At 17.5% G+C, this 11,884-nt stretch overlaps 1 protein-coding gene across 1 annotated transcript, besides 21 other annotated features; it reads right to left on the bottom strand. All coding sequences in view use genetic code 6, as the record gives it.

The window, feature by feature from the left end:
- Positions 1-1,198: 1,198 nt before the first annotated feature.
- Positions 1,199-1,248: a microsatellite.
- Positions 1,249-1,268: 20 nt separating this feature from the next.
- Positions 1,269-1,308: a microsatellite.
- A 66-nt stretch (positions 1,309-1,374) lies between these two features.
- Positions 1,375-1,431: a microsatellite.
- A 53-nt stretch (positions 1,432-1,484) lies between these two features.
- Positions 1,485-1,509: a microsatellite.
- Positions 1,510-3,728: 2,219 nt separating this feature from the next.
- Positions 3,729-3,766: a microsatellite.
- A 287-nt stretch (positions 3,767-4,053) lies between these two features.
- Positions 4,054-4,149: a microsatellite.
- Positions 4,150-6,311: 2,162 nt separating this feature from the next.
- Positions 6,312-6,349: a microsatellite.
- A 719-nt stretch (positions 6,350-7,068) lies between these two features.
- Positions 7,069-7,104: a microsatellite.
- A 12-nt stretch (positions 7,105-7,116) lies between these two features.
- Positions 7,117-7,151: a microsatellite.
- A 17-nt stretch (positions 7,152-7,168) lies between these two features.
- Positions 7,169-7,208: a microsatellite.
- A 606-nt stretch (positions 7,209-7,814) lies between these two features.
- Positions 7,815-7,874: a microsatellite.
- Positions 7,875-8,010: 136 nt separating this feature from the next.
- Positions 8,011-8,035: a microsatellite.
- A 980-nt stretch (positions 8,036-9,015) lies between these two features.
- Positions 9,016-10,082, bottom strand: IMG5_056500 (RNA binding protein, putative). The gene is made up of 2 exons (XM_004037246.1): positions 9,585-10,082; positions 9,016-9,523 (listed from the first exon to the last, which is right to left on the bottom strand). Exons 1-2 carry the CDS (start codon positions 10,060-10,062, stop codon positions 9,108-9,110), a joined length of 894 nt encoding a protein of 297 aa, XP_004037294.1. The 5' UTR covers positions 10,063-10,082; the 3' UTR covers positions 9,016-9,107.
- Positions 9,047-9,084: a microsatellite.
- Positions 9,210-9,282: a microsatellite.
- Positions 9,219-9,281: a microsatellite.
- Positions 10,083-10,170: 88 nt separating the features above from the next.
- Positions 10,171-10,221: a microsatellite.
- Positions 10,222-10,259: 38 nt separating this feature from the next.
- Positions 10,260-10,320: a microsatellite.
- Positions 10,321-10,814: 494 nt separating this feature from the next.
- Positions 10,815-10,961: a microsatellite.
- Positions 10,875-10,941: a microsatellite.
- Positions 10,928-10,961: a microsatellite.
- A 479-nt stretch (positions 10,962-11,440) lies between these two features.
- Positions 11,441-11,501: a microsatellite.
- Positions 11,502-11,884: the final 383 nt, after the last annotated feature.

The raw sequence follows: 11,884 nt of genomic DNA, 5'->3' as shown, positions 1-11,884 counted from the left end.
TTTTTTTTAAATTATTCGAATACATTAGATAAAATTTACTGTCATTATTAGTGAATAATTTTGTTTTTTATATTTTTTTAAATATCTAAATTAAAAAAAAAAATGATAAATAAAAATAGAATATTCATAATAAATTATTAGAGCAAAATATTTTTTATAGTAAACTATAAAATTATTGAATATATAAAATAAAAAAATTAAATCAAATTAATTTTTTTTTTATTTTTTTAAGAAAAATATTAAAATCATTTAAAAAAATAAAGCATAATTTAATTTATTAAAATAAAAAATGTTTATATTAAATTCATTTTTGTTGTTTTTTTAGAAAATAATTTATTTTTATAAATAAATCTCCAGTATAAAATTGAATTCAAATAAGATTTATTAATTTTTTCATAAATTATAGCTTTTATAATTTCTATTGTTTGTACTTAAATTAGATTTGCTATTGATAATGTTCTATTCATTTTCTTAATTTTAAAAATTAAAAATTCTCATTAATTCGTTATGAGGTGTTGCACTAATTTGATTAAGTTACTATTATGCACTTATGTGTATATTTTATGTTTACTCTAGTCTTTTTAATAAATCTAATTCTTGTTTTTCTAATCTTTCTAAAATTAAAAGTTTTTCTTAATTTTCTTTTATATCAAAACCTTTTTTATTTATAATATTTTTAACAGCACTTTCAGTATGGATTTGCTTAAAGTTTTAAATGCCTTATCTTTATTTTTATTATTCTAAAATAATTTTATCATGTTTAATTTTTTTTTATAATAAACTATCTTTTTTTTCATTTATAATTTTTTGTGAATTTTCAATTTTTTATTATTTTTGTTAATTATGCTCTTACTTTTTTAAATCATTTAAGGCACTTTTTATCATTTATCTTTCTTCAATTTATTTTAATCGTATATCCTAACTTTTTCTTTAGATTAATTTTAAATAGTCAGATTCAATTTGTTTAAAACGAAATTTATTACTATACTTTACTATCAAATTTTATTTTAATTCAATCATTTTTTATGTTTTTTTATTTGTAGTTTCTATTTTCTAAAGTGTCTTTTTTTCTACATTTTCTAATAAATAAATTCGATTTTTTAATAAACTTATAGATTTTAAAGTTTAAAAATGGCTTTAAGTAAATTATTAAGACATATTAATAAAATAAATTTGTATTTTTTTATTATACAATGTATTTTATATATATGAAAACTGTTTTTATATATATAAAAACAGTTTTTATATTTATTATTTATGATAATAGTATAAAAATTTATTAAAATAAATAATTATTAATAATAAAAAAACAAAACTTTTTATATATATTTTCTTAAAAAATTGTTAAAGATTAATAAATAAAAATAATTTTTTTAAATATATTATTAATATAATAAATAATAAAATATATTTATATATTCAAATATAAAAAAAGTATTTGTAAATATAAATATATATATTATTATTTCTTTTTTTAATATTCCAAAAAAAAAAAAAAAAAAAAAAAAATATATCAAAACTTTTTTATATCAGAGTCTAATTACTTTAATTAGTTTCTTGTAGCAATTCTTCCACTTTTATTAATGAATTTTTCTTAAAATTCATCAACTTCCTCCATTTTTTAAGCAACTGATTCTTTAAATCCTTTATGCATTTTTTTATTTTTGAGAATAAAATTAAGACATTCGTCAACATTTTAATAATTTTAACCTAAAAACTTCAAACATTTACAAACTTTGACTGCATTTAGACAAATTTCACTATTAGGGTCATTAAATTTAAACGCATTTTTTTCCAAAAGCTCTATATCGAATTCTAAACTTTCAATTTAATTATAATAATTAGAAGAAATTCTTTTTTGAATTTTACTAATATCCATTCCCAATTCCACGAAATCATTATAACTTTTATATAATTTAGTATCTACTGGATCTACAAATTATCCACATTCTTTATTTTATTACTCAATATATGTATTTATTAAAACATTTAATTTCTTCTGTTCATTTTTATTTGCCAAAAATTTCTTTTGATATAAGCTATCATTATTTTATTGTATTATATCCCAATAAGAAGCCCTTATTACTGTAGAATTTCGACTTGAGTTTTCTTTTAAAATTATCTAAATTGTCTACCACTCAGAGTTTTTGAAATTCTCTTCTTTGCAACTTGACAAATTTATTATTGTCCCTTCTACAATTTCTTTAAAATAATACAATTGAACTGTTTATTAAATACTTAAGAAAGGCTTTTATTTATATATGCTTTTCGGAATTATAAAATTGGGATTCTATTACATTGTATTTGCATAATAGAAAACAAAAGATTACTAATTTTCTAGTATTTTGGCTTTTAAAAGCATTAATATAGGCCTTTCTTTGTACTTCTCAAGCATTTTTTTGGTATTATATATAGGAAATATATATTCTATATTCATAATTTTACATTAAGTAGGTTATAAGAGATTTTTATGATCAAGAAAAGGAAGGATATGGAAATTATTTCTATTAAAAATATTTTTTTTGAAATTATTATTATTAAAATTTTCGACATCTTCCTCTAAATTTTCTTTAAATGAAAAATTATTTTATACTTATAAATTTTCTTATTCCGCATTTTTTTCTTACAAGATTCCGGCCATTTTTTCATGCAAAACTTAAAAATCAAAACACTCAAAATATTTTTCGCAGAATTCTTCATGTCCTTAAAACATATAGAAGACTTCATCCCCAACTTAAGGTGCATATTCATATATATATATATAATCTTTATTTAAATAATCTCTCTAAAAGTGTTTTTTTTCTGATTCAACAATGTTTTGGCGTGAATAATTTTAGTTTGCAAAGCAATCAAAACACAAGAAGCGTTTCTCCTTTTAAATTCCTCTAAATTTAGCACATGTTTCTAAATGGAATTTCTTTAAGCAAACAGCACATTGCTTAAAATTTTCAAACTAAAAATCTTTTTCACACCTTTCGCATTTTTCATCTATTTAATTATTTAAAATTTCATTTGAATTAACTGAATCTTCGATACTTTTTAATTTCTTTCTTTCAAACTTTTTATTTTTCTCATTATTGTATTCTTAATAATGTCTTTTTTTTAAATATTTATTTTCCTCTAAATAATCTTCATCTGAATAAAAATCTTCTTCTTCTTCTTCTTCTTCTGAAGAAGAAGAAGAATAAATATTTTTTAATTTTTATTTTTATTATTTTTTGCTTCTTAATTTATTGACTTTATTGCCTTATTTTATATTGTTTTCATTATTTTCATAATAATATTAATTTTTCATTCTTCTTGTTAGTATTTTACCTTCTTCTTCCATATTATTATTTTCAATTTAATCGAAATTGTCAAATTCTTCTTCCTTTTAATAATAGCTTCTACTATTATTTCGATTATATTTTAAATTGTTGTTATTATTTGAAAATTTTCTTAATCTTTTTCTTCTTTGACTTCTTGTATTATTATTCTTTTCCTCTTCTTCTTCATTTTCTTCTATATTTTCATCTTCTACATCACTTTTTATTCTGTTTTTTTTTTTTTGATATAACATTTCTTCCTCTATTATATCTTCCTCTTATTCTTTTATTTCTTTATAATTAATTTCACTATCCATTTCTTCTTCCTCTTAATATTCTTCGTCATCTTCCTCGTAATCTCTTTTTTTTTATTATTATTAATTAAATACATTTCTTCTAATTCTATTATTGCTCAAATTTAAGTTAATATTGTTTAATTATTATTTACATTATTATTTAATCTAGGTCTCCCCCTTTTTTTTTTCTATTAAGATTAATCAGTATCTAGATTATTATTACAATTAATATTTACATTGCCATTATTAGTATTATTATTATTAATTAAGCGATTATTATTAACAAAGCAATTATAATTAGTTAAACCAATATTATTATTAACAATACTATTTCTAATAACTGCTTCATTCTTTTTCTATTCTTCAATTCCATCAGAGAAATCATCATCATCAATAATTCTTCTTTTTAAAGATTATTTTTCACAATATCTTATTAACTTTCCTCTTATAAATCTTAACTATTTTTTTCATAATTATTCTTCTCATATTTATTTTTTTCGTAATTTTTTTTTTCTTAATAAATTTTTTCTTAACTATTTTTTTCTTAAACAATATTTCCTATACATTATTATTAATTCCTTTTTTTCATTTCTTCAGCCATTTTTTTTAAAATTTCTAATCTTTCTTTAAAATCTACTCTTTAGCTTCCCTCCATTACATAATTTTCATTATCAAAGCAATCTCTAAGGCTTTTACACAAATTAAAAAAGTCCTAATTATTTTGAAAGCCCATATGTATTCCTTCCTAGACTTTCTCTGTATCAAAATAACCTTTATTCCTCAAATCCTTCAAGCAATTTTTATACTTAAAAGTATAGGGAATTCTTTAATAATTACATATGTTTCCCCTATTCATTAAATTAATTTCCCTCTCATCATCTACCCCCTATGGTACTAAATTATCATCAAAAATGAAAATCTCAGTATCGTTAGCAAAAAATTATTCAGTAGGTGAACACTTATAAAAATCTACCAATCCACATCCATAAATACTAAATGATCCAAAATAAGTGCTTATAACAAAAGAAAGTCCGTCCGGCGCCCAGGCTCCATCTAAAACAGGTACTTCTAAATTCGGATATCCAATATGATATCCTCTTTCTTAAAAAATATTTAAAATACATCCAAAAGCAACATCATAAATAATAATTTATCCTGCATAATCTGCTGTGAGTAGTATATTTTCATAAAAAGGGTGTGGTTCAAAAAATAAAATATGGTCCTATAATTTAACTGGTGTGTTTTTTTATGTAAATTCTTATGTTTATTTCTTCAATACAAAATCATAAATATAAACTACAGTTTCTACTTCTTTAGTTCTTTTGAACTTTCTTGTAAAAGTCGCAAAAGCATATCTATTTTTGCAACTAAAAGCAACATTCCAGCAGTTTTTTTCACATTTTTTTGTATCATCAAAATAAAGGTTTATTATATTATCGCTTAGCTTTTTATCATTTTCAATTAGACTTTTCCAAGGCCAGATTTTCGCAGTTCCATCAAAGGATGCAGTCATCATATATTCACCATTTTAAGAAAATTTTATTAATTAACAATTTTAGAAATGCTCTTTTTTTTCTATTATTGGTTAAATTACTCGATTTTTATTTTCCAAATTATGAATTTTGTCCCAAATTAAAATCTCTCCTTACTCTGTTCCTACTATTAAATATCCACTTGGATGGGTTTCTAAACAAACTGCTTCATTTTCCGATTATTATTAAAAAATTTATTCTTGAATATTTCTTCTTTTTCTCATACTTAAATTTATTATAGGAACTAAATTTGGATTCACACCTCCATTATTATCTTGAAATTGCTCTTCTTTGAATCTAAATAAAATATATAAATATAAAAATCTATATTTTAATATTACATTTAAAAATTTCCTTTGACACTCATAATAATTAGATATAATTTAGTATTACCAAATTCATTTTTATATTAATAAAAAGCTACAGCAATTAATTAATCTGTAGATTTAAAAGCAGATAAGCATTTTTAATTATAAATATCCCAAACTCTAGTTGTTTAATCAATAGAACATGTAACCAAATACTTATTACAAGGTGAAATATCGTTACTAATAATACTGTTTGTGTGCCCTTTTAGATTTGAAAGCAAAAGTCCGTTTTATGAGCTCCAAATTTTTATAAGTCCATCTTCATCGCCTGTAATTATAAGTTTCCCACTTTTATCATAGGTTACATTATATATAGGTATATAAGGTTCGCCACTTTCTTCATTTACTTATCCAGATTCAGCTGTGTAAGCATTCCCAAAACAGGTTTTTAAATGCTAAAATTTTAATGCAAACAATTCATTTTTGTGCGATTATTCATTTCTTTTTCGTTTTAATAAAAAATCGCGTCTTGATTATAATCCTTATTTTGGGTTTTCTAAATATTTACATAATTTTTATATTGGTGTTTCTTTTTTAAAAGAACTTTTAAGGAATGATTTATGTTAATGCTTCTCGTTTATAAATTACTAATATATTATTTATAAATTTTCAACCTTTAGAGATTTTTCGATTTTATTCTTTTATTAAAATATATATTCATCGTATGTATATGGATTCAATATTCTATTTATTGACAAAGTTTTTCCTAATAAATTTTTACTTTCGATTTAATCTTTCAATTTTTCAATGAGTTATTTATCCATATTTTTATCTTATAATAAAAACTATACTACTAGGAAATATAAATGGTTATTCTCATTTAATTCTTATTCTTATTAATTTTTATTTTTTTCAAAATTATATTGCATTTTTAATTGGTTTCTTTTTTTTGTTTTATTATTTTGTAAGTATATAGAAATTATAAAAAAGAATTTTTTTTTTTAATTTTATTAATTTATATTTTTAATTTTTTTCTTCTTTTTTAAAATACCTTTTATATTCTTATTAAAGTAATGGAAAGTTTAAAAAGAAAGTATTTTTTTTTATTTATTTTTTTCTTTTTAATATGTATATTTATTTATTAATTTTACTTTTATTGTTTCTATTTTATATTGAAAATTATTTAATTTTTTTTAAAAAAATAACATATATAGATAAATATATATTTTTATATATTTTTTTTTTTTTCAGTCTTAATTTAAAATATTCACCATTAAAAAATTGATAATTTCACAATTTTTTATATCTTAAATAAAAAAGTTAAATAAAAGATTCAGAATATTTTAACGGATTATTTTTTATCTATAAAAAAAAATATGAAAAAAAAAAAATCATTAATCATCCAAATAAGAAAAAATAAAAAATAAGAAGGATATAAAAATTAAAATATTTATGGTTTTGTCGTCATTAATATTTAAAAATTTTGTTCGTTATTCTATAGATTTTTATATTTTAGACATTATTTTTTATTTTATATTTTAACCTTCTTGAAATTCGTATTTAATAAAAATAATTATTTTGCGCCATTATTATTATTTTAAAAAATTTACCCACAAAAATATATATTAATTAAAGAAAATTAAAAAATTAAAAATAAATTAAATGTATTAAATACATATATATATATATATATATATATATATATATATAAAAATAAAATAATGCTATATATTAAAAAAAAAAAAATTATATTAAATTAATAAAAATGAAATATATTTTATATTAAATTTTAAAATTTAAATTAATTAATTTATTAATAAAATTTTAAAAGGATTCTAAAAAATTAATAATAATAATAAATAAAATAATTAATTAATTTAAAAAAATGTTTTTTTAAATATTTAATATTTTATTCAAACAAACATGTTTAATGCTTTATTTTTATTTAATGTATTTCAAAATAAAATATTAAATAATTTAAATAAATAAAAAAAATAAAAAATTAAACATATAATTTAAATTTCTAAATTTAAATTTAATATAAATTATAATTCATAATAAATTATTTTTGTTTAAAATATTTATAAATAATTAATTCTATTTATGTAAAAAATAAATGAATAAAAAAAAATATATTAAGTATAGAATTTTTGCTTTTTATGAAAACAATAATAAAAATAATAAAAGGAATAAATAAAAAAATATAATGAAAAGTTAATAATTTAATAATTTTATGAAAAATTAAACTTTTTGAAAATATATTTAATATTTAAAAATATAATATATTTATAAAAATACTTGAATTTTTTAAAAAAATTTATTATTAAATTATAAATAAATAAATTTAAGTATATATAAAAATAAGTAGTTGATTATATATATATATATATAAATATATATATATATATAAATATAAATATATATATATATATAATTTTATATTTTTATTTATATTTTTTTTTAACGTTAATACGATTATATAATGTATATTTTTATATATAATATATATAAATATATATTTTATTATTTTAAGATGATGATTTTTATTGATATCAAATTTAATATTTAATATTTTTTTATTTTTTTATTTTTTTCTTATATTTAATAATTTTTTAATTAAACATTTATATTATATTTCTAATAAAATAAAATATAATTTTTTTTATAATATCATAAATTTATAACTATATTAATAATTTTTTTTAACTCTAATAAATAATATATTAATAGAATTTTAGTATTTTAATCTATAGCTCTTTTTTACAGTTACTTTTTTTAAACTATAATATTTAACATTTGTAATTATTTTATATAATTTCGTCATTTATATCAATTATATTGTTTATTTTTAATAATTTAATTATTGGAAAGATAGTAAGTATTTATTTAATTTTGTTTTTTAAATTAGTTATGTTTTTTTTTATGACTAATATCTTTTTTACGATTTATTAGAAAACATTAAAAGAAAAATAATATTTACATTGAATTTTGTTTAGTTATTTTTTATCTATTAAATATTTTTATTGAAATATAAAAACTGTATTTAAACTTTTATAGTTGTAGATTTAATAAAAATATAATCAAATATATAAGAAGATTTTATATTTTTATTAAAATATATAAATTTTTATTCAAATAAAAAAATAGTAATTGTCTAATTATATAAAAGCACATCAGCCGTGAATTTTTTAGAGAATTAGAAAGGGTTGCATTAATTTAAAGGAAATTTCTGCCACATATAAACTACCAATTAAAGAAAAAAATAATTCTTATAATTATGATAATTATATTATGACTTTACTTAAATACCTAATGAAAATAAAACTATATATTGTTAGCATTTATAAATTGGAGAGTATTATAAATATTTTTATTTTTGCAACTTCTTAAATTTGATTTTTTTTAAATATCTATTTTAATCTTATTTTAGTTATAAAAAGGTGGTATTTTTCATATAAATAATATAATGTAAAAATAACTTATAAATTTTAATATTAATATTAAGAACAATGTTATATTGTTTCAAATATTTTTTATTTATTTAATAGTTAAATAAAATAAAAAAAATGTAAATTTTAGTTGTAAAATTTTCCTTTTTTGCAAATTTATTATTTATATATTATTATTATTATTTATTTTATTTTTGTTATAAAAGAAATTTTTTTTTCATTGTCTTCCATCAATAGATTCAGATCTACTTTTTCCATTTTCTTACTTCTTTTAAATACTAATAGCTGTATTTTCATTATTATTTTTTTTTTATACACTTCTAGATCCAGATCTAGATCTAGAATCAGATTTAGATTCTGATCTAGACTTAGATTTAGATTTAGATCTAGATTTCGAGCTAGAAGTAGAGGATGATCTTCTACTTTTACCTTTTTTTTATTTTATTCTATCTCTTCTATTAGACTCACTTCTAGAATAAGAAGAACTTCTGCTTCTTCTAGAGTGTTTATATCTTCTTTTTTTATCCCTACTATCTCTACTATTCGATCTTTTATACCCTCCTTTTCTATCTCCACTTCTGCTTCTACTTCTTCTATTATAACTATTTCTTCTATATCTATCACCATTATAAGCTTTTTTAATTAATAATTTATATTTATTATATATATTTAATTTTGTGTGTTTTTTGTTTACTTTTTCCTCTATAAATTCCTTATTTAGCATCTGGGCAATCCCTAGCAACATGTCCTTTTTCGGAACAATTGAAGCAAAGTCCACCTTTAATGAATTTTTCTTTATCAAACCTAAAAGGAGGTTCTCTTCTTGAGCTACTTTAATAATCTCTATCTCTATCATATCTTGAACTTCTATAATCATTTCTTCCATCTCTATATTTGTCCTCATATCTATATGAATTCTCATTACGACTTTTTTTTAGTGTATGTTCTACTAATAAATTACCACCAAGAATATCTGTGTTGTTTAATTTAGCTATCGCTTTTTCAGCGTTTTCAGGATATTTGTATGTAACTGTAGCATATCCTTCACGTTCATTTAGTTTACAACCATATAAGTCACCATATTTACTGAATAAATCTTCGATGTCACGACGACTGGTTTTACTAGAAAATTTAGCTATGTATAATTTAGTTAATGGATATGAAGAAGACATTTTTTTATTTTAATTTTTTGTTTTGTTTTTTAATTAATTTTTTTTTAATATATGCTTATTTATTTTATTTAATATTTCTTTGCTTTTGCTCTTTTTTTTTATTAAAGATTTTTTTTAAATTTAATTTATATTTTTTATTATTATTTATTTTAATATTTTCATTTAAAGTTAAACATTATTTTAATTGCAAGTTTTTGTATTTTAATAAAATAAAAAAAGATTATATTATTAAAAGAAAAAAAAAAACTATATATTTAAAATTTTAAATATATTTTATATATAATTTAAAACAAATTCAAAATATAATGCAAATAAAAGATTTTTATTTGTAAATTTTATATATAAGTTTATATAAATTTATAATAACATATTAAAATTAAAAATATATAACTATTATTTTTAATCTTATATGTTGCTATCAGGATTCTCAATTCTTTACTTACAAACCAGACCACCTATATATTAGTTTTGACGTTTTCCTTAATCTTTACAACATGTGTAGTAAAATTCTCCACAATTATATCCTCCTTATTTGAAGCAATTTTCTACACAATCATGATCAAATTAGTATATTTTCCTTTAATTATCCAAAGCTTACTAAGTTTTCTGAGCCTTTTCATTAATGAACTTCCATTAGAATTGTAAATAGTATAATCATTAGCAAGAAACAAAATATAAAAAACAAATAAAAAAATAATTATTAGCGAATACGTAATATTTTTATTCATTTTTTTAAAATTAAAATTTGTTTTTATAATTATTTACATTTATTTTTATAAATTCTCTAGTTATAAAATTATTAAAATTTATTTTATAAATCTTTTAGTTATATAAACATATTAATTAATTTTTATAAATATTTTAATTATATAAATATTTATATTAATTTTATATAAATTAGAAATATTTTGATTACAAAGTTTTAAATTTTTAATATTAAATTATATTTCAAATATTGATAATTTTTTTAATACATAAAGTATAAATCATATTTTTATATTTCATTAAATTATTCATAATTTATTATATTTATGTCAAATAATATATAGTTAATTAAATTTATTAAGAATTTTAAATTTGCAATAAATTTTTTCTATTAATTTATTTATTAATATATAGTTTTTTTTTTGCATTTTTTTCTAATATTATTAATTATCTATCTTTTATTAAAAAAAAATTATAATATAATAATTGAAAAACATAAATTTTAAATTAAAAAATTTTATATAAATATATATTTAATAATAGATTAATTTTATTCTATATTAAAAATTTCAATTTTCCCATTTAATATATTAATTTATATTTTTTATTATTATTTATTTTGATAATATAAGTAAAAAATTCTTTATTTACAAGTTTTTGTATTTTAGAAAAATAAAAAAAGAAAAAAAGATTATATTATTAAAATAAAAAAAAAATATATATATATTTAAAATTTTAAATATATTTTATATATAATTTAAAACAAATTCAAAATAAAATTTAAAAAAGATTTTTATTTGTAGTTTTATATAAAATTAATATAATTTTTTAATAACAAATTATAAATATATAACTTATTTTTTTCAACCTTATTTATAGCAATCAAAATCATCAAGTCTTTACTTACAATTCATAGCACCTAAATACGAATTTACACATTTTACTTAATTTGCACAACATGCGTAATAGTAATTTCCTCCGCAATTATATCCTCCTTATTTTACACAATTATTTACACAAGCATACTCATCTTTACTATATCTTCCATTAATTGCCCAAAGCTTACTAACTTTTCTGAGCTTTTTCATTAATGAATTTCCATTAGAATTGTAAATAG

Source organism: Ichthyophthirius multifiliis, assembly GCF_000220395.1.
Source record: "Ichthyophthirius multifiliis unplaced genomic scaffold scaff_1120509250204, whole genome shotgun sequence".
Taxonomy (NCBI): domain Eukaryota; phylum Ciliophora; class Oligohymenophorea; order Hymenostomatida; genus Ichthyophthirius; species Ichthyophthirius multifiliis.
The sequence above is the reverse complement of the archived record's forward strand: the minus strand, read 5'-3'. Positions and strand labels throughout refer to the sequence as shown.